Consider the following 26,649-nt stretch of genomic DNA (forward strand, 5'->3'; position numbering starts at 1 on the left):
TATCATCATCTGCCTTGAATGGGTATGGTGATAAATAAAAGTGACTTTCTTCTTAAAAACATTGATGAGCACTTCATTCCAAATACAAAGGGAAGGCACAGAATGTGCTGCTCTTTCCAAGCTGTTAAAAAATCTACAGAGAGGCGTAGAGGCTGTGTATGCACAGCCACCAAAGCTGGGTCAGTAAAGTACGGGAAGAGGGATGTACTGAGGGAACTTGCAGAAAATTCATGGTTGATACCTGCTGTCAGGGCTATTGGACACCCAGTGTAGGTGTAATGACTCGGAATACAGGAGAAAAATTTTCTGAAGTAGGAAAAAAAAATTTCCCCAGCATCATTAAAATTGTTTCTAAAGAGCCAGCAGTGATATGGCAAGAGCAAATGAAGATGACACAGGTGATGGAAACGGGGAATTTAAGAGTTAAAGTAACTGATCACGTATCAGGAAGCACTAGGACTTGCCAGAGTGAATGAAGCTGGTTTCCCACAGTTCAGCATCCAAATTAGTTGAAATTTCACCTGAAGCTTTCTCTGTGGTTGGAGTATTTATAAAGCCTCTGCTTTGTGTTCACCAGTTTCTGGTGAAGAGGGAGGTCTGCTGCATCCTGTGTCTTGTCTAGGGAGCCTGCTGTGATCTGGCTCTTCTGATCAGCTACTCATTTTCATAAAACTTGTGGGAACTTAATAGCTTTGATACCGCCAGCTTGAGATGAAAACGATCATTCTGTCAAAAGGAGTTGGGATGGGGGGTTGGGATGAGGGATGGGGAGTGGAAGAGAGAGACATGTGCAGGCTTATATCCACACTCGGGCAGCGTGGTCGTGTGCTTCCTGAGGAGGCCAGGCTGAAAAATAACGGTCCAAACAAGGGTGAATGATGCTTCTTTCTCTTCTTATCTTTTGACTGTACTTCTGACCAGGCTTACACTGTTAATCTTAAGATTTAGAACACTGTCCTTAATTTAAAGTTGGCTTGCGAGGGCAGAGGTGACTGTGATTTGTAAATAGGAGGAAATGAGCCCTGGCCTTTAGCTGGCACAGCACAGATTAACAATCAATAGTCCAGCAGGACAGATAAATCACAGAAGCCAAGTCAAATCCTGTATAGTTAAAGGCCAGATGGATGGTCCAGATCCAGAGCTGAGCCTCGTGTGCAGGGTGGTATGGATGCACTTCTCTTTTGCAGATTTCTGATGTGAGGATTGACAGTTGATCCGATAAATAATGCAGAATCCTCAAAACAGAGGCAGCTGTGATGTGAACGGGAGAACGGAGATGCAGAGGCTCATGGTCAGGCTGCATGGGCGGAGTGCAGCTTTCTGACGGGTCCTGCAGAGGGGTCAGCTCTCGATCTGGACCTGTGGCTGTACGGGGCACATGGGGTGAGTGGAAGACCTAGCCTGTTTTGGGGCGTAAGCCTTCCAAACGCCTTGGCAGGGCAGCTTGGAAATCAGAAATGAAGGTTATTCAGACGAGGTGTCACGGCCCTTCTCTCTGATCCTGGTGTGGTGGACTCCTGTCACACGCCGCAACTGCGGCCGTGCCTTCTCTTCCACTGCCTGCCCCTTCTGGGGCTCCGGCACCTGGGAGTCGCTGCCGCCAACCTGCCCTGCCCTGGCAGGAGGGAAAATGCCCGAGCGATCCAGCTGTTGCCTTGGCACGGCTGGTGCGTTTCAAAGCGGGTAGAATTGACAAGGATCAGGTTGTTAATAACATGGATTTCTGAGTGAATTTGTAATGTTACCCAGAGAAGCAAGAAGTTGCAGCAGCCTTACAGTATTACCCTTAACCAGAAAATATTTGTCCTGCATCCTCATCGCGTATTTGAACTCAAAGTGGTGCCAAAAGAAAAGAGAGGCAGAGTCATCCAAGAAGATTGCATTGAGCCTACCTGTCCACTTAACAACTCTGCGTTGGAAATGTTGTCAGCTTATAAGTTTCACCGGTGTTGTGCTTTCTCAAGAGAAAACATGCACAGCGTGCCAGAATGCACTTGGCTGTGGTTCTCTCCGTGTACCCGGCCGGAGCAGGCAGTCAGCATTTGATGCGGCTCGCATTTGAATCATGCGGGAAATGAAAGTTTGACAAACCCCAGAGGGAGAGGAGATCCCACGCAGGCAGGCAACGCCTGGCTGCTGTGCGTGGCAGTTACCTGGCGCCGATGAGGGGTTGTCATCGTGTAACTCTACGGCTGGCGTCCATGTGCAGTGTGTGCGCGTACGCACGCACCCTTGCAGCGGGAGCAGGAATTCAGAGGGGCAGAGCAGACACACCCCTTCTCTGTCGTCTTCGGGAAAGGCTCCTGTGGCTTTTCCCCTTGCCAGGCTTGGCGTGCAGAAGTGCGAGAGAATAAAAGCAGCGCTCTGGCTCGTGATGCACGGCCCTGGAGCAGCCGTGGGCTTTAAGGGAACGACATTTACGGCTGACATCAGATGTGAGTATTTGCATTGGATTTCAGTGTCGGCATCGGAGGTGTGGCTTAGCGAGGACACTGGTTCAGTCTTCTCATCCAGCTAAGAGGCAGCTCCGACTGGGAGGATGCTCGCTCCCCTCGGCTCCGCTATCCTGCTGGCATCTGACTCCTCCCTCCTGCAGCTCAGAACAGCGCAGGGTGAATCCTACAGCCTCTCCTTCCTACTATGTTTCTCCCTGAGCTACTAGAGGTTGAGCATACCTGATTTTCTGCCTTCGCTTCAGCTGAACTCGTGAGTAAGGCACATTGCCTGATACCTGTCAAAAGTGAATGGCATGTTATTACCTGAAGAGCCTAAATTAACCGTCTTCCAGTACAGAGAGGATTATGAAGAATTGCATTTTTTTCAGCACCTTTGGTACTACTTTGTTGCCTGATTTTTCGAGAGCATGAGTTGTTCTGGTTATCAGGGGTGCTTTCACCTGGATATTTCTTCATCAGATGCCACAAAAGAGTCTAGGAAAACAAAGAAACTTCTGATGTGGAGCTAACAGTTCTGGTCTCAGCTAGTGAAAACTTGCAGAGGAAGTGAGAAGGGAGAGAAAAAAAATTTGCCAAGGACAATGTCGATAACACCTAGTAATTTGTCGCTCAATGGGACAAGCTTCTTCGCTGAAAATCATAGTGTTACGGATAAGCCTAGTGAGAAGAGAACTTTGAATGTCTTTCTGTTCTGCTTGACTTTTATCATTGCCTTCACAGCACTTCTGGGCAGCATTTATTCACTAGTTTCCCTGCTAAAAATGCAAAACAAATCCACGGTTTCAATGATTGTGACCTCTTTGTCCATAGACGATTTGATCAGCATTGTGCCAGTGATTATTTTCATGCTCACCCAGTGGTCAATTGATGTCCTCCCCCGGCCTTTGTGCACCACCTCAGCGCTGATATATTTATTCCAGGGCATTTCTAGCAACCTGAAAGGGTCTCTTATAGTTTCTTACAACTTCTGCACCGTCAACAAAACTGAGACAATGAGCTGCAGTACTTCCAAGCGACGGGTGAGCATGGCATGGGCCATTCTTATCATCTGGATTGTCAGTTTGCTGATCTGCATTTTGCCTCTCTGTGGTTGGGGCAGGTACATCTCCACCTCCTGGGGCTGCTTCGCTGACTCTGCCAGTTCCTATGTCTTGTTTTTATTTATTGTCTACTCGCTGTGCTTTTGCCTCCTCACAGTGCTGTCTGTCCCTCTCACTTACCAGCTGTTGTGCTCGGATGGGCAGCAGCTGTTTCACATTGACTACCAGGAAATCTCGGGAGGCCACGTCACCCCGGGGACGCCTGCAGCCTGCAGTACTGCTACCCCGTCTCTGTCACCCGTGGACCCTGTGGATAAAACCCTGAAGCGTTTCCCAAATGCATGTCCAAGCTCAGAGGCCGTTTTTAGGAAAGGCGTGACTGAGAGCGGTGCAGTCGAGCCCCGCGGCGTGAAGAGCATACAGAGCAGGAGCTTCACGGTGGGCTTCGCCCAGAAACGATTCTCGCTGATTCTCGCGTTGACAAAAGTCGTTCTCTGGCTTCCAATGATGGTAAATCGTCAGATTGCTTTGCTTTCTAATGTTTACTTACATGTAAATGGGACGTGAGTCGGTGTGCCATGTAGTGACACAGATGAACAGTAGCCATTGCAGTTGTTCCTTGTAGTGTAGTTTGTGCCAGCAAAGGTCCCTTTCAGCAGCTCTGTGTCACTAGATGAATTTACCTGGCTTTCAGGAGGTTTGGCAGAGCCTGATTCATCGCTGTGTTACTCTACCATCACACCATTTGTCCCACCTGAATACAGGATGGGTAAGGTCCGCTCTTCCGTGCTGCCAGCCGTCTGACAGCATTTCTTCAGCCCCGCCGGGTCTGTGGATTGCACTGCGCTGGCTCTTCTGCCCCTCCTCTCGGCTGCGAGCCACGTCCTCTGCCAGACAGGTTGAAAAATAGGAGTTTGATAGAAAAAGGAGGTTTGCTTGCATCTTTGTAATCTCGGTAGTGTTGGGGGGTGGGGTGGGTGGGTGGGAGTGCTGTGGGTGTGCACGCGCTGGTGTGTTTGGGAGCATTAGAAGGGGCACGAGCCGTGGGTCTGGGCAGGGCTGTCCCTGGCCCCGGGGGTGTATGGGCTCGGCACCTCAGCTTCTCTCAACGGACGGAGAGCGTCACAGAGCATCTGCAGCGCAGCGCTGTGTGGTGCTCAGTTCCCTCTGTGCCCCATCAGGAGCTGGTGTTCCCCGGTGCCGTGCAGGAGGGGCTGCGCTAGCAGCCGCTTCTAAGTGGTTTGGGTTGTAAGAAGCTGCTCGTTTTAACAGTGCTCGGGCATCTGTACTGAGCTTAGGCAAGGGCTGTTCTGAGAAACGCGGAACGAGGAGGAGAGTGTCTGTCACTCTGTTTTCTCTGCTCTCTGTTAGAAACAAAATTGTTAGGCTCAGCGAACGTTAATGACAACCTGTGTCTTTTACTTGTGTCATATTCCTGGTGAGATGTTCTGTTTATTCCTGGAAGTATCTCGTGTGCCTGAAGTGATTTAAATTTCAAAATGTTCTGCCTTTCAGATACAAATGGTTGTCCAGCACATCACTGGTTTTCAAAGCCTTTCTTTTGAGACTCTTAGCTTCCTGCTGACTTTGCTGGCTGCCACGGTCACCCCAGTGTTTGTCCTGTCAGAGCACTGGATCCACCTGCCCTGTGGCTGCATCATTAATTGCAGGAGGAATTCGTATGCCGTGTCTTCAGAAGAACTGAAAAGTAAGTATGGGAGGGCGAGGCACAGCTGGAATGTGTCTTGCACTAAAGAGGACAGTCCCGGTGCTTTGTACTCCTTGAAACCATTTCCCTGAATTATACAGGCATTATTCAGAATGGTGAATGAGACTCAGAACATCCATGCGAGACAGCTGGATGGAAACGGTGGATACTGAGGCACAGAAGCCTGGCTGATTTTCCCAGGTCACTGTCAGATCTGGCAGAGTCTGGTGGACTCAGAATCCTAGTTTCGTTCTTCTCCTATCCTGGGAAAGATGTATCTACCAAAATCCAACTTCTGCTAATCAAATAGATGGAACATGCTTAAAATGTTTAGTGTTGTGGGGGAAAAGAACATATAATTGCAAGCAAATTATAAGAAGGAGAGGAGCTATTGTTCGTACACCTGCGTTGTAGCTGCTAACCAGAAATCACAGTGGCACCAATAAGCAAATAGAGAAGGATGTGATTTGCGGGAGGGGCCTGCATCTCAGTGAGTTCATGGCGCTTGTTGAAAGCTGAGGAACTCCTACACAGTTTTTGCCTAAAAATACTTCCCTACATGTTTATACAGTTTACCTTGGTGTAGCAAAGGATGCCAGACCTTCACTGGTAACCTTCTTGGAATCTTCTCACGCCCGGTTTTTGTCTGGGCCTCCGTGTAAAACCAGCTGGAGGATCCCTGCACACAGTGACTGCCACAGCCTGTCTCCTGTGGTTACACGACTTTTGTTCTTTCCATAACTTGATCATGTGGTAGTACTAAGGGAAACAGAAGACAAAGAGCTATAGCTATCACTCCATGAACTTCTCTGTAGTGAAAAGCACATTCAGGCTTCTGCAGACGTGAATAGCATCATCATATTTGTGGCTAAAAGACTGCAGAGTGCTTTCCTGTAAATTTCCGGGTCACAGTTATGAAGTACCGCAGTCTCCAGTGTTCATGTGTCTGCACAGAGGGGAGAATATACAAAAATTTCATTGTGTGAGGACTTCAAGTATCTATTTTTTATTGTAGAATTCTGGTTTTTCTTGCTTGACTATTGATATTGAAGGTTAGTTATAGATTCTTAGAAATGTTTTATCATTTTGTACAATTTTTCACCTTTAGGAATACAGCAGAAACAGACTCTGAAAAAAAAATATTATGAAATTTAAATGTTTTCTTCTTGTGTGTATCCCATAAAACATCATGTATTGTGTGTTTTTGAAAATGGTGGATAATCTACCAGTTTCTGGGAATGCATTAACTTTGGAATATATAATTTCATTAAGAGGGTGGTATAATAACGTACTGAGAAGTCTTTCTTCTCGAGAGTTCATTCTTTTTATGAATAGAAAATCGTCATTTTCATTGCGTATGCAGTCTCCTTTTTCTTCTTGGTTTTGACTCTCTGTAATATCTTTCTTCCCTTTCTGCGTAGCCAAGCGTCGGGGTTTCGAATTCAACCTGTCATTCCAGCAAGGTTATGGAGTCTACAAGATATCCCAGGAAAACCACCACCACCACCACCACCCCCGCGGTGACGGCACAGCCGCGTCCTGCGGCGGCCCGCCGAGCCCCGCCTGCGCTGACCGGAGGGAGCCGGGGCCGGCGGCGTTCAGCACCACGGCGCCGGCGGACAGCGCCCGGGGCAGCCCGCGGGGGCGGGGGGCGCGGCCCGGCCCGGCCCTGCCCGGGGGGGGCCTGGGGCCGCCCTGCGCCGAGGGGCCCGAGAGGAGGCTGTCCCACGAGGAGGGGCACAAACCCGAGCTGACGGACTGGGAGTGGTGCAGGAGTAAATCGGAGAGGACCCCGCGGCAGGTAAAACTCGAATTTGTCCTCGGTTTTTTCTGACCGTAGCAGTTACCCTACCAAAAAACCAAGAATAATTTAACCTACACTGAAATTGCCATTAGTCGTGTGGTTACTTCTAGTAAAAATCATACTTAGCGTTGTGTATTTTAGAAACCACACACCAGTTTGCAGATTCTGATCCTGCAGTAATTTCTCACTTTTCTTCTTAATCATGAGTCTTTAATCATCTCCTTTTTTTTTTTTTTTGTGCACCTGCAGGATCTGTATATGGTAAGAATTCGGTATGAATTATGTTACTTCATCTTAATTAATAGGAATTTTGGCTCGAAAATACTCCAAAAGATTACATTTTCAAGAACGTTTCCAGACATCTTGTGAATTTTTTTGCCGTGCCATTTAGTGAGCATGGTGGTGTTAGGTTGATGGTTGGACTTGATGAGCTTAGAGGTCTCTTCCAGCCTTAACGATTCTGTGACTCTATGCCATGCGGTATCTCTAGTGAAAACGGAAGTGAGCAACAGGTTTATCCCTGTGGAATTTATGCGCTGCTTTTGTCACATCCGGGACTCTAAAAAGCATCTCAGAGTGGCCTAAGGAGTGAAGAGGTAATACAGTATCGTGCAGTTGTCTGCTTCTGCCGTGTGCACCTTTCCGCGCTGCGGCGTTTGTGCTCCAGTACACAATTTTGGTCTGCATGAGTAGTGTATATGATGGTCGTCGGGCAGCATAGGTATGTGGCCATTTTCAAGATAAACCAGGACAGTTCTGTGTACGTGTAAGTGCAGTTTTTGTGTTTTATATGTGACACAGGCACAGATTCATCTTGCTGCTGTAAATTGACTCTGAGACAACTTGAAATGTCATTTCTGCCTGTTCACCTTTGGAATTTTCTACCTTGGTGGAATCCAAAAGGAGCCACTTTCAGCTTTTGATTTATCATGCGTGAGCAGCCAGGAAACATGTGCAAAAGGGCTGAACCAAATAACACTGAAGTATCTTAAACAATATTTGATTAGTATTTGAATAGTAAATAGTAATACTGTTTGAAGTTGAGTTTTCATTTTATTTGATCAAATTTCAGGAGCTTTTGTAGTATGGGGCAAAATTACTGCTTTTCTTCCGCTGTGTTTGCACAGTGAGAAGTTCACACTGGCCACAGGAAAAGCGTATCCTCCGTTTTTCTCTAGGATTGTGACATTGAGAGAAGACAAGAGTGTGTATCTCTCTTCTGAGGAAAGGGCAAAAATTTAATTGAAAACTTAAATGCTCAGGGGGATGTTTTTATATTTTGGGAAAGCTGTTTCCTGTGGTGTGGAAGCAGTTACTCACCCACTGTCCTTCAGCGGTCACGCAAACTGAAGTATCCATTGCCAGTTAAAGGGGGTTAAGTGTCTCCGCTGAAACAAGCAGAAGTGTCTGTAAATCTGAGAAACACGTTTCCAGGTGACGCAGTTGCATGTTTATGCCCTGTTCAAGAGCAATGTAAGATGGTCAGTAGTTTTGCTGGAAGGCTTGGTTTTCCCAAGCTCTCCGGGCAGTGTTTCGAAGGGGAAACTTGCATTAAGGAAGTTGAATTTTAAGGTCTGAATGGGAGGGAAGGACTTGACTTGACCTTGCCTGGGTTATGAGAACCCTGTGTTCTGGAGCGAGTGCTGACTGGGACAGGTGGGACTGGCATGCTTTTGTAGATGCAGAACCGCAGCATCTGTTAATCTTTCCAACGTGTTGCTTCAGTGAACTCCACACTGAGTAGTCGCTCCTTGTTCCTGTGAATTCTGATATCTGCCAACACTGCTCCGCAGTAACCAAAACACCCCTGTGTTACCAACACTGTTAGCAGCACAAATCCCAACCATGGCTCCATACCAGCTGCTGTGAGGAGATTAACTCTGTCCCAGCCAAAACCAGCGCAATCCCTTTCCCGAAAAGCAGATGTTCACTCTCTTGCAGCACACAGTGGTGAACTGCTGTGTTTGTGGGCAAGGGTAAATGATGACTCAGCCCGGTTTTAATCTGCTAGTTCTTGCTAACCCCCTGTGTGCCATGCATAGTTTGGTTCATCAAGTCAGTGTATCACTCTCCTTGCAGCAGTTTCCTGATGGTGTTAAAAAAAAAATAATTCCTTTTCCCATCTCCTGTGGCTGCCATTTCAAATTGTGAGACCTGTGACTTCCGTGGTAGCAGGTACAAGCATCTCTTTGTGAGGCAGCTGGCACCGGCTGCATGTGGATGGCTTTATTTGCCCTCTGGCGTTGGGTGTCACTTTGGGACATACTTCTTCACTACTTGCATTGCAAGGAATCCCAATTCATCCTTTTCTGACATTTCCCAAGTTACAGCCCAGTGTGCGGTTGCCAGGCATTAAGGCTCCTATGGTCTAAAAGTTCAAGGCTTCTGCATTGCGGATCTCGGTGTTTCTGACATTCAGCCTGAGCTTCCCCAGCCTCACCGCACTGACATTTGCTTTGCTGCTGAAAAAGGGCAGAATATGAAACTCCAGCAAGCATTGTAAAAATAACTTTAATGCATTTCTCAGATGTATGTTGGATAAAAGATCAATTCGGGCCAAACATTAAATAAGTTGAAGGCCACCTCTTTCCTTTATGCTGTCTGGAAGTCCCTGAGTATCTAAGAAAAGTCACTTTCTCCTCATCAGTCACCTTTGTTAAAAAAATTAGTCTTTCCCTAGCTTTTATTTGCCATGAACTTCTGGTTAATTTGTTAATTAAGCTCGCCAACTGGGGCAAAGGTACCAAAGCTTAAAAAGAAACGGATGATTATCCTAATAGGATAAAAGTTCCTTATCTTTATTACTTTCAAACTGTAAATGCTTGATCACAGATGTAAATGTAGATGTTCTTATTAGAGTACTTGCTTTTCAATTAGCAGAACTTGTACTAGCTTACAGTAGGAGTGTCGTAGCTCAGCCCCGATCGGGACCAGACTATGCAGTCTCTTGCTCCCCCCACCCTCCGAGAGAACAGGGGAAGAATTGGTAAACAAAAGAAAACCAGGAAAAAAACTAAACATGTGGGTTGAGATTGAACAAAAAGTAAATTTAACAGTAATGACAGAAGAAAACAAAACTGTGATGGAATACAAATTAGTTAACTATCCCAGCCGTAGGGGCTACCAGCTTCAGTTCTCCACCCAGCTCAGGTGAATATTAACTCCATCCTAGCCAGAACCAGGACAAGGAGGAAGAACAGCAACAACAGCTGGATTTTCAGCTTAGCTGTTAACTGATGTGGTAAATGTATCCTTTGTGCTGCATTTCCACTTAGCAAAGGGCATCGATGCTCAGCACGAGAACTTGAGAAGAGCATCGTATCAGTCCTGCACATACCGGTTGAAAGATGGACAGTGAGTTAGTTGTCTTCTAGAAAATTAGAATGCATTTTTCGCATTAATATTATTTTGTCATTTCTGTTGTACTACCTGGTTTGCAAGCTTTTGAAAGTAGGAGCTCCCCTGGGAGCAGCGGGGTGGGGGTGCTCCGTTTCCCTCAGGCTGTTGTGAGGGTTCCCCCTCCTGGCATTGTGCTTCTGTGCTCCTTCAGGGGCAGAATCTTTGACTCACACAATTTGCAGCTCTGCAGCAAAATGGGGAGCACTATGGTAATCTCATCTAGAAAATACCGTGCTGGTTGACGTTACAGTTGGGAGGACTGTGGTCAACTTCAGCCAGCTATTGAAGAAATGACTGTGAGAGCTGCTGCTGCTGGATGAGTAATACGGTGTGCGGTGCTGTGGCTGCCGGGTGTCCCATTTGGAGTAAAACCTGCTTTGCCAAGTGCCATAAGCCAGAACATTTTGGTCAGGGACAAAAAGGTGCAACGGTCTCATCCTGATCTCCAGACAGCAGCTAGCCAGGCACAGAGATTTTTCACAGAGGACAAGTACGCCCTTTGCAACACAATCCGACTGCTTCCGTTGCTGCATCAGCATTGGCTGTGCTGTGCAGATGCAGCACCAAGGAGCTGCCCCCGTCTTTCCCTGGTCCTGGCCACGACATTTTTCTGTACGGCACAGGTCAGCAGAAATGAGCTGGGTGTGCCCCACTTTCTAAGGGCCTGTTGTCACCCCTTTTATTGATCCTTTTTTTTAGCGTTCACTAAATTATTCCAGTTCCTCACCCAGTCTTGTGCTATTAGCCAGTTCCAGTGACTGTACAGTGGCTGCTCCTCAAGCTTTTAGCAGACCACAAAAAGAAGTTACCGTAAGAGCAGGGTATGAAGCGTTGTGTTTTTCATTTCCAGAAACATCCATATGTGCAGACTGTGTTTTCCCTTGTACTTACCAACAAAACCCCTGATTATTTTGCAGTACATTTGTTACAAGCTCTGCCTGTGCTGGCAGTACTTTAAAGTTCTCTGCAGTTTTTTGGAGGCTGCCATCAAAAGGAATTGACCTGATCTCATGGAAATTAATTGGTCCCTTGCCTGATCATAGACACTGCTGCTCTCACTGAGAGTTGATCCAAATCGTGATCTTAAAACAAAATTGGGTTACCTTAGGAATTCAGTACAGGCAGCTCCTGTACCCCTGCATCTTTACGCTGCTGACAGTCTACTGGTTTCTTCTGAAACCCAGATGCATGTAATACAAACACTGTCAGATACTGCCACTGGAGATCAGGGCCCGCGGAGCTGCAGTGTCTCCAGTAAGTCCCCTTTGCCATGGGAAAGCCGCTGTGTGCAGCGGCAGGCGCTCCGCGGTGCCCAGTCCCCTGCTCTGCTCCTTCATCTGCTGGCTCCCTCGCTGGGAGGGCCCAGGGGAAGGAACCCCAGGCTGAGCTGGAGGTGGGAGTCTGCTTGCTCAGCCAGTACCGAATCCTCTTGAGAACAGGAAGAGAACGTGGGATTTAGCTGTGTCCTGCACATCCTCTGGATAAACTCTACTGAGCTTCCCACAAGTCAGCTTGGGGCAAAATACGCGTACAGCCCAGCGGTACGACGAGCCGCTGCCGGCTGCGGTCTCTGGTCACAGCACAGCTGTAATATCCAGCAAAGCTGAAGTTTGAGATGGCTCTGCATGGCAGCACATCCTGTGCCTGCCAGTTGCCTGGTTAGAGACAGTTTTGTCTTTGCTTTTTGGAAGGAGCGCAACACCAGTGCCACACAAAGCCAGCAGAGATGCAATGTTTGTGTGTTACTTTTTTTTTTGTCGTCTCAGCGGGCAGTCCATTTGGGAGTTCGACTGGATGGCCTTTAAAGGACCCTTTCAACCCAAACTATTCTACGAGACGGAAGAAATGTCTGATAGGATGAGGCTGAGCCTGAGGCAGGCTTTGGGAGTTTCCCTGCCAGGACTCCAGTGCTGCAGCAGAAGGGCGGCGGAGCTGGGATGGGATGGAGGGCAGGGGGTGCTGGCAGAGCCTTCGCGCGCAGTGGGAGTGGGAGCAGGTACGAGAGGAGATGCTAAGAAGGAAAGGGAAGATGCAGCTGCTCTCCAGCCTACTGCAGTACATCCATCCTTGAACCCTTTTATAAAGCTTTTATCTGTACGGTATCACAGTTCTAAAGAAATGCAACAGATTCCTCAGCTTGTGTTTGGCCTTTTTTCCCAGTTTTCTGTTTCTTCCATAGCCAGAGCTGAGCCGTTGCTCCGCTGCAGAAGTGCTGCAAGCGGCAGTGCATCCGTTTCGGCAGAGCAAAACCCGGTGGCAGCTGAAGGGGAACATCACAACCTGGCTCCCTGGGACTGAGAAGCAGGGGGAAGGAGCAGCTTGGCATAATGAGTGTGAAGGACATCTATTCCTTTAATACTGGTTTACATATTTTAAGCCTTTGGATTGATGTGCCTTCCTGCATGTCAGTATGTGAAAAGGTGAAAAATGTCCCCTATTCCACCCCTCCCCCAAGCTCTTTCCTACCATGTCACGTCCGCTTTTTTCTTTCTTTCTTTAGCACTTTCCAGTAAATTCACTCAGCCCTTTCCCCTAAAAGCTGTGCCTTTGCCTCTGTTTCAACCTGGGGAAAATGAACGCAAAAATAGAGCTTCCATAAATCTTGTCCCGCTGCAAAGCTAGCCCATGGCAGTGACTGTGCTGGGGAGACGCAGGCAGAGCTGGGAACACTGGGGGCAGTGCTGTATTCACAGGGTTTGCAGGCAAAACTGCCCTCTTGGGCTGCATCCTGAGGTAGCTGTGTTTTCCCGCTAACACCAGTGGAAGCCAAGAGGCTGAAGTACACGCCGTGCCCTGGAAATCTGTCCCCTTACGCTTCTGTCCTACATTTTCTGTCCTACAAATGTGTCCCCTTGCGCTTCTGTCCTACAAAGCCGTCTTGTCCGTTTCCTCGCAGTTCTTGTGCAGCAGGAGGTGTTCGGAGGTGTTAAATGGTTACAGTCGTCACGCTGATGGTCATACGTGCTGTTCTCTGAGTTACAAGGAAATGTTAAATTTCCTCTTTTGCTACTCCCAGGCTTACAGGATATGTTGGGCGGATTGGCTCAGTGTGCGTACCACTTCTTAATAGGAAGAAAAACCTCGGAGGCAAAGGACTTGCTGAAATGTTACTGAATTTTGCGTGAGGATTTCCGTCTCGCTTGAAGGCAGTTTGCAGTGCTCGGTAAGGGTGGGGAGCCAGTGAAAGGCTTTGCGCCTCTGACGCAAAATTACCGGAGTAAGGCAGTAGGACTGCTGGCTCCTCTCAGTTCAGGTCAGGTACGGCTGGAAATAGTGCTGCGGTCTGGTATGGCCGGGCCACTCAGCTGCACTGTGGTTAGGCATTAAAATGTGAAAACCTGGTCACCACCTTGACAAAAGATGACCAGTTTCAGCTGGAAACTGGCCAGCGTTGAGGACTTTGTGCTTCAAAATTTACACCCCGCCAATAACACATGCAACTGGATCCTCGTGAATGTGAGTTTGTCTTTGCTGATTTTAAAGTTACCTGATTCACATAGTGAGATGAAGGCGTGCGGATTTCGTAGTTAAACACGCGGTCCTGCGGTTACTGTCGAGGTGGTGCTCGCGGGCAGCCGCTGCACGGCTGTCCGAGGGGTGAGGGTTGCGGACTCGCCCGCGGACTGCGTGTCAGCAGGAGGAGGCCTGATACTGGAATAGTGCTGACAAGTACAGCTCTCAAGATACCTCCTATCTCAGGTAGTAAACTGGGGCTGGCTTTGGAAGTCGGAAAGTCAGAAGCAGATGTGAGTGTGTTACATTTAGCAAATTAAACTTTATTTAAATGGGGAAAAAATCTAACTGTGTTTTACTAAAGCTTGTAAATACCTAGGTCAGTCAACAGTGGTCTGATCCAAAGCAGCCCAAGTCCACGTAAATATTCCGTTATATTTGGTGAGGCTTTGTCGCAGTCTGCGTAAAGCTTTCGTTTGAAAAGCTGCTGGTATTTCGCATGCCTGATGCCAGCAAGCACTGCAGTGCTTCAGGGGAAGGTAGCTCTTAGCCGGACTGAATATTTTTCCGTGCTGTCTGCTGAGAGGAGGGGTGGCACGTGCCAGCTGGCCTGCACGGCCCCCTTGCCCGAAGCGGTGCAGGAAAACCAGGGACAAGAAGTCTCTCCCTCCGTGACTTCTTTTTCACTCTCTAAGCAACAAGTGATACTCGCAGAAGGCTGCCCGTTTTAATTTGTGTTGTAAAAGCAATATTTTTATTCTGTTCTTTTCAGACCTTAAATAAGCAGTGAGAAAGGCATCGTTTACTTTGATTTAGCTTTTTGAAGAGTAGGGTGCCAGACGATGTATGTGACGCCTTTGATTTTCTGGTGAAGCTCTGCTTGGAGGATGGCGCTGCCTTGGAGTGACGGTAATGATGCCGTAGCTGGTTGTCTCCTCATTGTCTGTTCTGTGAGCAAAGAGTTACTCCATCAAAGTGATTCCTCTGGAATGGAAGTGGCGTGAAACGAGAACGAGGCAGTGGGTTTTATTTAATACCTGTGTAGGCTAGCTATAATGGAGAGGGAGAGAAAAAAATGATACTTGTCATTTCTTACTCTTGCTCAGCTGCGTTTTTGAAAGATACCTTCAGCGTCTCATAAAATACCAGTGTATCTCCCTTTCCTAAAGAGCCTGAGTGTAAAGACGTCATGTATTTCTTTGGCTGTACTTAACTGCCTTCAGGCCACAGAAATCTCCCAGGCTTGCAATACGTTATAGGCTTTCTGATTATTTTTTTTCTTTGACTTGATGCCTCATCTATGCGTTGCCTCAAGCAAACTCTTTCAAGAGGCTCTCTGTATGGAACCTATTTATGTGCCCTGCCAAGAGAAAGAGGGAGAGGCTGTGTAAATGATTTCACTTAGGAGTTGTCAGCGGTGTATCTCTGTATGTCTGCAGCTTGAAGGTTTTTTACCTGTGATAATACACGGGGTCTTTCTTGCTCCAGGAAAGTTGTAAACGTGCCAGTGAACACCAGCCACAGTGTAGGAGCTGAGCTATGAATGGACTGGAAGATTGTGTCTGCTTTCCACTGGTCTGTACTGCCGTACCCGTGCGGCTCTGCTGTGGTGGTCTCCTCTGGTCTCTCCCTGTAGGTGATGTTCCCTTGGTTGGAAAATCAATGTCACGTTTCACCATCACCTTCTAACTTGGCTCCAGGTGGGACCATGCGGCGCGGTCCTGCTTGCAGCTAAACTTCACCTGGCACTCTGTTGAGTTGTAGGAGCAGGAGAAATACTGAGAGTGGAAATGTTTGCCCGGGAGGGCAAGGCTGAGTATGGGCCAGCTCCCGTGGCGCTCCCCTCATGCCACACCCCAGTGTGAAGCAGCGAGCTCCAGTGGCTGCTGTTGATTCTGTTAAATAAGCAACAGCTTTCAGATCTGGTGCTTAAACGGGTTTTTGTGAATGCTAGATACAAGTGTTCATGCACACACGGAACCAGAGAAAAGAAATAAAAATCTGGAGGAGAAGTAAACCTTGTGGAGCTGGCCCATGATGCCGTATGTCAGAGGCTCTTACGGGAGTGAACCCTGCACAAAGCTGCTGCTGACTGACATCAGCGTTCTTTCTCTGAGAGAACAGACAATGCTACAAACAAAATCAATGCCGCACTGAACAAGGCATCCTCGTACGTTGGCCCTAATGCCACTCAATGGAATAGGAGTTACAAAAGCAGTGCAATTTAGACGCCTTCCAAGAAAGCCCTTACATTGTAGGCTGATATGTTCTCCATTTTTTAAAGGCTTGTGCTGTTCTTCAACATCTTTTTCTTCATTGTATTTTCCTGGTGAGCAAAACCACCACTTCAGTTTAACTTTACAATACCTGCAGCTCAGCAGAAAGCCTTGCAAATGAACTCTGCACTTTTTTTCCAGGACTGGCAGTACACACATCGGATAAACTTCACCAAATCTGGTGGAAAGGGTAAGGCTCAGTTTTGCAGCTGTTACAAAAAGAGAATGAATGTCAGCGGATCATCTCCTGTGTAAAGAGGGACCAGTTCTTGGTAGGGAAGAGACATGTCAAGCTCTGATTCCTGTTCCCACCACGTGCTGCCCAATAAACCTCTCTTCTGCAATACCAAACTTCTGCAGCAATTAACCCTCTCAGTCAAGACCACTCGAAGTGATTTTCAGATGTTCATGGCTACAGAGCCCATGACCTTAGCCTTCAATTACATGGTCCATTGTTGCCCACACTGCATGAGAAAACCACACAAGACAGAATAAAAGAGCCAGAATTCATTTACCCGGGTAGCCACAGTGCATTTTTATACTTCCAGGTGCATGGCTTCACAATTTAAATCTCTAATATAGATTTTAAATAATATCTCTTTCTTGCACACACCTCAAATATTTATCTTCATGCAAATAATTAAAACTAACTCTGAAATTTTCATTCTGCATGCTCTTTTTTTACCTGACAGTGCAACTAAATTATTAGAAATTGTCATAAATATCTCAGACTGTGTTGTGAGAACAAGTGCACAGAGTTACATAAGGACCAAGTCCTTGTACTTGTTCTGAAAATCTTATTAAAAATAACAAGCACACAAATCGAAACAAGCACTTCTGTTTTCCCACTTATTTTTGAGCTCAGTGTAGGATGTGAGACAGGTGTCCGGAAGGCAAGCAGTTTGGTGAAATTTCAGCAGATCTCATCAGGGCAGCCTCTTTCCATATTGAAGAGAGTTGTTTCTTCTAAAATCAGCTGTTCTGTCTATGAGGAAGACGACTTCCATGTAATAGATTTGAAACAGCAAATCGTTACAGGAAAATACAGATTTTTGTAGTAATTTTAGGGTAAGTAGGTGCAGAGCATCTAGACTTCTGCAGCACATCGGTGATTAGAGAGCACAGAGGAGCTGCAGCTCGCGGCAGGTGAGTCCCAGCGGTGAGGAGAGCCATGGACTCCCCTGCGTGGCCGTAACGCCGGGCACCTTCTGACCTGCGGCCTGTGCTGCGCCCGTGCTGCGGGGGTCACGGAGGGTGCCGTACGCGTTACTGGTGGAATATTAAGGGGCTTCCTGTTGAGCTGATTCACTTCAGCCCCGGACAACTGGGTACAGGAGCGCTGGTGTGTAGATCAAGTGTTCTTCCCTTGGATGCCTCTGTTGTGCTTTCTCTTACTGATTTCCTCCCAACAAAGGTCCGTCCTGATCGGGCAGGCCAACGACACATACTGGTTTTCAGGTCGTCTGAGGCGAGCTTGTCTGTTCTTGTCATACCCTGTTAGCTCTAAATTTACTGCAGCCAGCTCCTCAAAGGGCACATCATTGCAGTGACTAATTTTACTGCAGCTAATTTTGATTTTTAGGGAAATGGAAGACTAAGCCTCTATTTTAAAATAAACAGAAAACACATTGTCTCTGGAAAGAAGCGATCCTTACTGGAAACATTCTAAAAATAGAACTTTTCAGCTAGAACTGTATTCCACCAAAGTAATTAGGAATGCAAACTCATTAGAGCTTTATTTAGATTGCTGATATTTCTGTTTGGGAAGGCAGCACGGCCCAGTGGGAATGGCGTTAGCCTGGGACGCAGCAAAACCTGCCATCTGTGCGGGGCTCTGCCACTGCCTTCGGCAGGTTTGGAGGTGTCGCTCTCCGTCCCGGGACCTCACGTCAGAGCTCTCCTGCCTTTTCCAGAGGTGAGATATGCACTCCGACATGATCTGTACTTCACTTTAACACTGATGTTACACCTATCTTATTATTCCAGGGCCTGTGATTCACGACATTTGAAAATTAGGAACTGTGAGGGAGACTTCACAGACTACTTGTGCTTGAGTCCGCTGTGCAGACACGGTGCGTGGAACCGGCTGGGATGCCTTAGTGTGTCCCGCCTGGCCTCCAGCTGCTGCTGCGCGAGGCTGTGGGTCTCCCATCAGTCCTGTTATATCTGGAGATTTTTTGCGGCTATCTTGAATCCTCTGTGTCATCTCTGATGGCACTAGGCCACCACGTCTGGGTAACTGGTTCAGCCTTTAAATGCCTGAGTGCACAGCCTCCCTGCATGGTCAGGGAGGGCAGCTCCGGACTGAGGTGCACTGGAGTGTCATCCAAACAGATTGTCGTCTTCCCCTTGATCGTGTAGGAATTCCAGACTCTTAAGCATTCCCGTTCTTTCCCCCTGTTAACCTTTCTTTTCTCCCCTGGCCTTTACCATATTGCAAGAGCAATTTATTGTCATTAAAATCAAGCTGAGCTGTGAGCTACATGAGGCAGCGTTCAGGTGGTGCGGCTCTGAGCAGTTCTCTTTGGTTTCAGTTGCTAACAGGTGTTACCTAGCTAAGGATCCACTTCTGGAACAGTCAGCCTTGTTCTCAGAAGATGAATTGTTAATTGATAACCAGGTTTGGCAAATGGAGCTATTCATGCTTTCCTTTCCATGCTGCCCTCCCTGAAACAGTAATTACTGGGAAATCCGGGGCAGTGTGTGCTTATCCAGACTGGAAGATGGTTTCTGCAGGTGGTAAGCACTGGAGAACAGGGACCACTGAGTTTCAGATCGTTGTAACAGGATGAATCCAGTTACACTCAAGAGAGAATGCAAAAAGTACGTAGAAATGCTTGGTACTTGAAATATTAATACATTAGCCTTAAAGAATTTTCTAGGCTTCCTCTAGCAGAATAAATCCTTGATCACTTGTAGACTGGAGTTTTAAATTCTTTTGAACATCAGAATACAGGAACGGTGTACATCAGATATGTCAGAAGCAGCTGATTGCAGCTGTACATTCCTGACTTTTCTGTCAGCACCCACCTCTGCGAATTGCGATCAGCTCCTGCAGGCACCGACGGGAGGCAGAGGGAATGCTGTGCTCCCTCGGGAAGCACTTAGCAGCATGCAGAACAAGGCTCTGCTTTGGCAAGTGATGAAATTAAGATTTTCTTCGACTGTACTTGCAGCTTAATACCCCCTTATTAATATTTCACAGAAGTATAACTACTTCATGGCAAACCAGAGAGAAAAGTGTGTTTTCTTTTGGTTTCTGCCAGTTTGCAAGGAGAAATACAGTACCAGATTCTGTAACCTTCCTCTTTCCTTCCCTTCCCCCTCAAAAAAGCCATAGGGATCAAAATCTTACTTTCGGTTCAGGGAAGGCTGCGGAGTTTCTTGGTTCCATGAATGACCCCAGTAGGATCGTGTGAAAATGGATGGCTCCTGCTGGGCCCTTTCTCACTGCTTGGAGCGTTTCTGAACGGAAATCTTTCTGCCAGGGCCCGTTGCCCAGCGGCTGTGGGGCTCGGTGGGTTCCTCTGCGGAGGCTGAGGCCTCCCCTGTGTGCCGGGAGCTTTCCTGTGGTAAATCTGGCTTAAACTCTGCTCGGGGAGCTGGAACGGGGCAGGGGAGCTCAGTCTTAACCTACAGTGAGGATGAGGAAGGTTTGCCTCACAGCAACAACAACTGCTCCCTGTCTTCTCTGAAATCTGGGAGGTGGATGGTTTAATTTAGTAATGAAAGGATTTGCTTGATCAGTTATGCAGAGATTTCTCTGTTCAGAATGCATCAGCACTCCTTAAGGAACAAGCACATTTGTGATTTAGTTCATTGTAGTTTTTCGTCTTTGCTTGTTAAAAATGCATGTGCTGGTACGTGTAGCCCTCCAGTGACATCCTTGGCCCAGATTCTGACAGACAGGGGAGCCTGCGGCCGTCTTGGCAGGAGCTGCCCTGTGCTGGGACGCGGTGGAAAGAAACACTCCCCGCAAAAAGTCAAAGTAGGCAGGGGAGGGCCGGCTCCCATGGCAGAAACGCGTGGCAAACAGCACAGCCTTGTGATCCTGCAGCGTTCCCGAGTGCTGGAATGCCTGTGGGTGTGTATGAAGCAACTTCAGAAATTACCGACTTGCTGTTCCTGTGATGCAAACCTGCAGAAGGCCGTCGCTGGAGGGACAGCTGGGAGGCAGCGCTAGCCTGCAACCGTTGGCCGAGCCGCCCGATGCTCTGGGGGGTGCAGTTAAAAGCTGGCCTCAGCATACAGACAGCGATTTTGGCTTACAGAATGTTTTGATTGGGGAACGCCATGATTTTTTTAATTGAAACATTTGAGCATTTCCAAACTGAAACCTTTCCTTGAGTCCTACCAGAAATTAAGCAATTAATTGTAAAAAGGTAAATATTTTATATGCATGTATGTGTGTCTACAATGAATATATCAATACTTGTATGTATGTATCTATGCATGTTTGCACTTGGAGAAAAAGTACTTACAAGTGGATGTAAGAGCCAGAAGAGACTTAATTTTAAATCTGCTGTGTTCAAGCAGGTAAGTGTCTGACCCTTCCTTCACCTCTCCTAGTTGAGCGTAAGGTCTCAGAAAGACAAGTCTTCACGTGAGGGGATCAGAGTCGCTGACAGCCAGGCTTCCTTGTCTGCGTAGTTACCATGGAGGCCAGACCAGTATGGGATGCACGAGAGTTAGAAAGGATGCCCTTCAGCTCTGGCGTGTCCTTGTGATAGTACTACACGTCCTGCAGTAGCTAATTCTGGTAAAACTAGCACAATGCTGGAGTTGTAGAAAAATTTCTACATTTTATTCAGGAATAATTATATATGTGTACCTAATACCCTGCAAAACTACTGAGACACAAAGCTGCAAAACGGCACTTTGTTTGAAAAGATAGGATTTAATTTTATTTCACAAACCTCTTCATGCCAGTGCCTGATTCCTGCATGCGTTGTCAAGACAGCATCAAAACATTGTCTTTCTGAAGATGGTCCGGGAAACGAGTGGCTGCAAGTTTCCTGTACCTTCTTAAAACATCTTTGTAGAAGTGCTTTAAAAAGAGAACATACGAAGTGTGTGGCAGGAGTTAATCTGGGCATTTCTTTTAGAACCTCGGTTTTCTTTTAAATACAGGAATACAAAGCGTGCAGACAGAGGAGTGTGGGCAGAGGTCGGTGGAGCAGTGCCCTTCCAAGGGGCATTTTGGGCCCAGGCTGTGGAGAGTGAGGTGGCAGACGTTCAGAAACGGTACAGTAGGTCTCTTTCTGTTTTCTGAAGGAAAAATGAATCATAACCCTTCTGCAACTGCAGATGCTCTTGGCGACACTGAAATAATGCCGAGAGGAGATACAGAACCTGGATGGATGAACTGAGGGCCACTGTTAAGCACTACTGAAATGGTTCCTGTTCCTGTGGCTTTAGAATTCAGTGGCGTTGTAAGGCTTGTAATCAGAAAGCTGAAGTGTAGGTAACAATGGGAGTGGAAGATGAAACACTTCTTCCCGGGATATACTGGTGTAGTCTGCTTTGCTAATAGATTGCTGTTTATTGCCATGGATGTGTCTTAAGAAGCAAAAATGGATATTTGATAATGATGTCAAGGGCAAGATAAGGGTCAAATTCTGTTCTCATTAATAGTAATTCGTAGTGAAAGTGGTTCCAGTAGTAATGTATTTTACCTGGCTGTACATAAAACCAGAAATGCGGTTTTCCCTCTTTTGGAGTAACAGTGGTTTTATTGGTAGCGTTTTCCTGCTGGGCTGCGTGACCCCAGAGCGAGCCTTGCAACGCGAGCACGGGACGGGTGGCAGCGCTGGGGCCGGGAGGGAGCCTGGCCGTGGTGTTGGGAGCCCCGCGCGTTGCTGGGGAGCGGGGGGGCCCGGGCCCAGTTCTGAGTCGCCAGCCTGGTTCTGGCTCTGGTGCGGAGTCCTCTCGGGGGCTCTGGCTGCAGAGGGACAGCCGCCGTCTGTGCCCACAGCGGGTCCTCTCCGGCCTGGAGCTCAGAAGTCTTCCTGGGGCTGGCGCGCTTTCGGAGTGCTGGTTCTCCTCAGCGCTTAGCAGTGAATTTTCAGTTCAGTGGCTCAGATCTCTCCCTGGGCTTTATTCTTCCCTTCCCCTGTTGTGTAATTTCAGGGTTTGGTTTAATTGTTATCAAACTCGGCTTAGTAAGTTCTACAGCGCCATGCAAATGCTGCTTACTTTTTTTCAGTAATTACGTGGATTTTTTAAAACTTTAACCGTTTTGCATTGGTGATGGATGCAGGGGGTTGTTTCATGGACTTGGTCAGGGCGGGCAGTTTCTAGTCCAGTGTCCTTGCGACGGGGTTGCTGCATGGAGGGAGTTTAAGCTGCGGTTTGAAAGCTGCTCCCTGCAAGGGCAGGGGTTACAAGGCAGGCATCTGTCACTGTCATGTTTGCAAAGAGACAAATGGATTCCTACTTGCAGAAACAGGTGAAGGCATCTGTAATTGAACAGTATTTTACTGGAATTTTTCTAGTGGAAAAGACATTGTTTACTGGCTTCCTAGCTAGTGACTGGGAAGTGGCGTGAAGCCTTGCTATGTCCCTTTCACTTCTGAAAGTAAATACTGATTTCTCAGCAGAAAACGGACTTCCAGAAAAGCCACTAAATCTGTGCTCACTGGAAAATTTCTTGTTCTCCAGAACTGGAGTATTGATTCCAGTGCGTGAGGATTACTCATTCTCCCTCCAGGTGCCTCAGACATGTTCTCCATCTTCTTGATGTTCAGTCTGACACGTCTGCAGTGCTTTATTAAGTAGAATGTAACCTTGCTCTGAAGTAATCAGTTCTCATTTAACTTTTGTTTTCATACCCTTTAGATGTCTTTCTGTGCAGCTAAGCGCTGGTTTAGACTGTTCTCCAGACTCGGGGCTTGATTACCTACCAGAAGTGCAGACACTCTGAACAGACCCCACCAAGGACTTCCAGTGTTGATTGCAGGAACGGGACAGCGGGCTGGAAACAGAGCTGTAGGGCCTGTAGCCAACAGAAACACCGCCCTAAAGGTGTCTGGCCAAAACGGTTGGGTATCCAGGCTCTATCTGTTGCAATATTCAGGACACTAACCTTGTGCCTCCATCTGTGTTGCTTACAACCAGTCGGCTTTGCCCACTTGCTCTTTCCCACAGCTGAATTTGCTGCTCGGTGCTCTGCAGGCCTCGGTAAGCCCCTGGGATGGAAGAGAAGTGGACAAGAGCTTCCTGCAGCAGAGACAATGGTTATTCTCAAATTACTCCTTTCCTGGAGGAGTGATCCTAATTAATAATTACTACAGAAAATGTAGGTGCTTTAAAAAAGGCTCCTTTGTCATTGCTTTGAAGCAAAGGCTGCTGGGGCTGACCCTGAGGAGAGCTGCACTTGATGGAGCCCCGTTCCTGCCACAGCTCTGTGCTGTGGCCAGGAGCTGGCAGGGAGCTGCTGTCCTCTGACATTCGCACATCTGGGACCTGTGCCGGCTCGATGACACAGCACAATAGTTGCCTCTGTAACTGCACATTGGAAGAACACTTGAGAATTATTTTTCTCTGACAAATCTATTAAGGAGACTAATACAACTTTGATTTCCTTCCAGCAGGGCAAGCCAGCTCCTAGGATTTTGCCCGGCAAATTCCTTTGTTGAAGGACTGCATTAAGTCAGAGTCTGGCAAGATTTTTCTACACAATGAAACTTAATTTCTCTGTAGTGAGGGCGAGGTAACGTGGCACGTGATTTAGCTGTGTGGTTGTAGTGCCTGGTTCGATAGAAGTCTCATCACAACATCTTCTGTTAATAATCAGCAAATAATTGCCCTTCCAGCTCCCAGTGAAGAATTTCACCTTTCCAGTCGGTATCCTAAACCTCTCTGCTTCTACTCACTTTCTCAGCTTTACTGGAAAGGAAGCATTACACAGAATTAATGCTAGCAATTCCCCACGCTGCCATTTATTAGACCTGATCTTTCTGTCACTGCTCCTTTTCTTCCTCTCTCTCTATTCGATTCTCCAGAACCCGAGTCCGATGTTTCTCTGCTGTGTGTATCTCCTTCTGCCATCACTTTTGTCCTGTCCAACAGGAGTCACTGGGCAGCCTCCCCGGTTACAAATGAGAGTCTTTATAGCGTGAGAGAAAGTTAGGGTCTGTCCTGCTGCGCTGTGGAAGGGACTTTATGACAACCTACCACTGAGTCAGCCACCACAGTCCACATAGGAGCAAGTCACGTCCTTGGTTCTCCATGCAGGCACTTGCACTGATTCCTTCTTTTACAGCCTCTGAAACACTATTTTCATTGCAACTATTAAAAACTCTTGGTTTGATCATGACCTTTAGTACTGCAGAGCTGTAACTGAATTTTCTTTCTCTGCCTTCAAGTGTGTGAAAATTTCTCTACTGGTAAGTTCAGCTTTGTTCTAGGAAAAAAATCCGGTAGTGGCTTCTGGAACCGCTGTGAAATGTGTTTGGGAGCAGGGGTCTGGGCGGGCCCTCTGGCCGTCAAGGTAGTGGCACTGTAAATCCTCATTATAGATTTCCAGCTGGGACCATCGAGTGAACATTATTTCCACTGTAAAAATAAAATGCACTAAAAAGTTCCTTGAATAATATCTGACAAGTTGTCCTGGAAAGTCTAGGTTGGTAGCTAAGCCATCTAACTTGAGGCACCTAATTTAGTTAGGAGTAGTTAAGAGAGAGTGCCCAAGGGAAACAGATGTTGTCAGCGTAGGGTCCTGGTTTTGAACAGACCTCCCGGTGTCATTTCTTTCCCTTCCATCATCATATGAGAAGCCTGAGGAGATCAGTGTCTCGCTCTGAGCAAAGCAGAGTGAGAACACTTGCAGAGGTGCCGCTGGTGCTGGCTGTCTCGTTGAGGACCGGCTGCAATGGAAGGGTAAGTGTAGGCCGTTGTGATACAGGGTGTGTGTCCGTAAGCTGTCGCTGAGTCAGTCGCTTGAGACTGCACTTTTCATACTGAAGTGTATAATTACAAAACACTTCTAGCTGCTCTCCAAAGTCCTAAATACCAGGTTTCTAAAATACTGCAAAGAAAAGTCTACAACAGTAAAATAAGTTAACAAACTAAGCATAGTTAGCTTATTTATAATGGAAGATAATCTCAGAAATCAGCATTAAACATGGATCGTTGTTTCTCTTTTCAGCGATCAGGCGGGGCCTTGGCTGTCCCTTTGTGTGCATTTCAAGGAACTGTGTCCCTTCAGGCACCCACAGGAAAAACGCTGTCTTTGTCTACGTACGAGGTAAGCACGGAAGGGCAAAAAATAACACCCACCTCCAAGAAAATCGAAGTGTATCGATCTAAAAGTGTTGGTCACGAGCCAAACCCCGAGGAGCCTCCTAACACGTTTGCTGACACGAGTGTTAAAATCCATTTAGAGGTTCTTGAAATTTGTGACAATGAAGAGGCCCTGGATACCGTGTCAATCATCAGCAATATCAGCCAGTCCTCCGCACAGGTAAGGTCTCCATCCTTGCGTTACTCACGGAAAGAAAACAGGTTTGTCTCATGTGACTTAGGGGAAACTGCTTCCTACTCCCTCTTCATACCGTCAAACAATCCCGACAGCGATATTAACATATCCATTCCAGACACTGTCGAAGCTCATCGGCAGAACAGTAAAAAGCAGCACATGGAAAGAGGTGGTTATCAGGAAGAAATTCAGATGTTGAATAAAGCATACAGAAAACGGGAAGAAGATGGCAACAGCAATTAAAAGGCATTTAATCCAGACGTTTAAATGATTTGACAGACATTGCTCCTCTTGACTCAAGTTACCCTAGCAAATACAATATCAACTTTTTTTCCCTAACATATAAATTAATTTTGTTTGGGTACACTGTTAAATAGATTAAAACTTTTAACAATAGATGGATGGGATAACAAATACTAAAGTGCTTTACAGCTTTGCATTGTGAATTTAAAGTTATTTATATATGTATTTATTTGAGGAACACTTGTGTCTAAAAGGAATCCTAAATAAAGTCTTAAGAACCAGCTTGGGTGGCTTGTTGGCATGGGTGGTCTGTCTGTGGGAACCTGCGGAAGATGAGGGAGCAGCTCCACACCTGTGAGGTTACAACAGTTGTGGCTGACTTGCAATTCTGCTCTTACTGGTGTGCCAGACTTGAAACATTTATCTGAAAAAATGGAGCCCAAACCTAAGACTAGCTCATTTAGTTGACTAAGTAGAGGATTAAAAGACATGTAAATGGTTTAATTTTCTACTGCTTTATACATGATCGATATGTAATACCTACATTAGAGGCATGAAAACAAGCAGGTGACTTGCCTTCTCACTTCACCGGCATAAATCAGGCCTGCCGTTGCAGTCGGTGGGGTTCTGCTGGCGTGACAGTGATGTAGCGCTGGAGAAGATCAGGGTCGAAGGCTGCAGGTCGCTGTGATAGAGATGGATCGCTCCGCAAGGTGTGCTTCCCGTGTGCTGCCCTGCCAAGGTGAGGACAAGGGCTCTCGTGAGATTGCTTCAAGGCTCTTGGTTCCCCTG

The 26,649-nt window shown here is 47.1% G+C and overlaps 1 protein-coding gene across 1 annotated transcript; it reads left to right on the forward strand.

Moving 5' to 3' along the window:
* The first annotated feature begins 3,031 nt into the window (after window positions 1–3,031).
* On the forward strand, window positions 3,032–26,439 carry GPR149 (G protein-coupled receptor 149). Its single transcript, XM_086754926.1, has 4 exons — window positions 3,032–4,006; window positions 5,012–5,204; window positions 6,626–7,005; window positions 25,285–26,439. The coding sequence occupies exons 1-4, from the start codon at window positions 3,038–3,040 to the stop codon at window positions 25,855–25,857; spliced, it is 2,115 nt and encodes a 704-aa protein (XP_086611052.1). The 5' UTR covers window positions 3,032–3,037; the 3' UTR covers window positions 25,858–26,439.
* The last annotated feature ends 210 nt before the right edge of the window (window positions 26,440–26,649 follow it).

This window comes from Chlamydotis macqueenii, chromosome 9 (genome assembly GCF_036417535.1).
Source record: "Chlamydotis macqueenii isolate bChlMac1 chromosome 9, bChlMac1.mat, whole genome shotgun sequence".
In the NCBI taxonomy this organism is placed as follows: domain Eukaryota; kingdom Metazoa; phylum Chordata; class Aves; order Otidiformes; family Otididae; genus Chlamydotis; species Chlamydotis macqueenii.

Coding starts and splice junctions, on each gene's coding strand:
- GPR149 (XM_086754926.1), top strand. CDS start 3,038: ATGTCGATAACACCTAGTAATTTGTCGCTCAATGGGACAAGCTTCTTC. Junction 4,007..5,011: donor TTCTCTGGCTTCCAATGATG/GTAAATCGTCAG, acceptor TCTGCCTTTCAG/ATACAAATGGTTGTCCAGCA. Junction 5,205..6,625: donor GTCTTCAGAAGAACTGAAAA/GTAAGTATGGGA, acceptor CTTTCTGCGTAG/CCAAGCGTCGGGGTTTCGAA.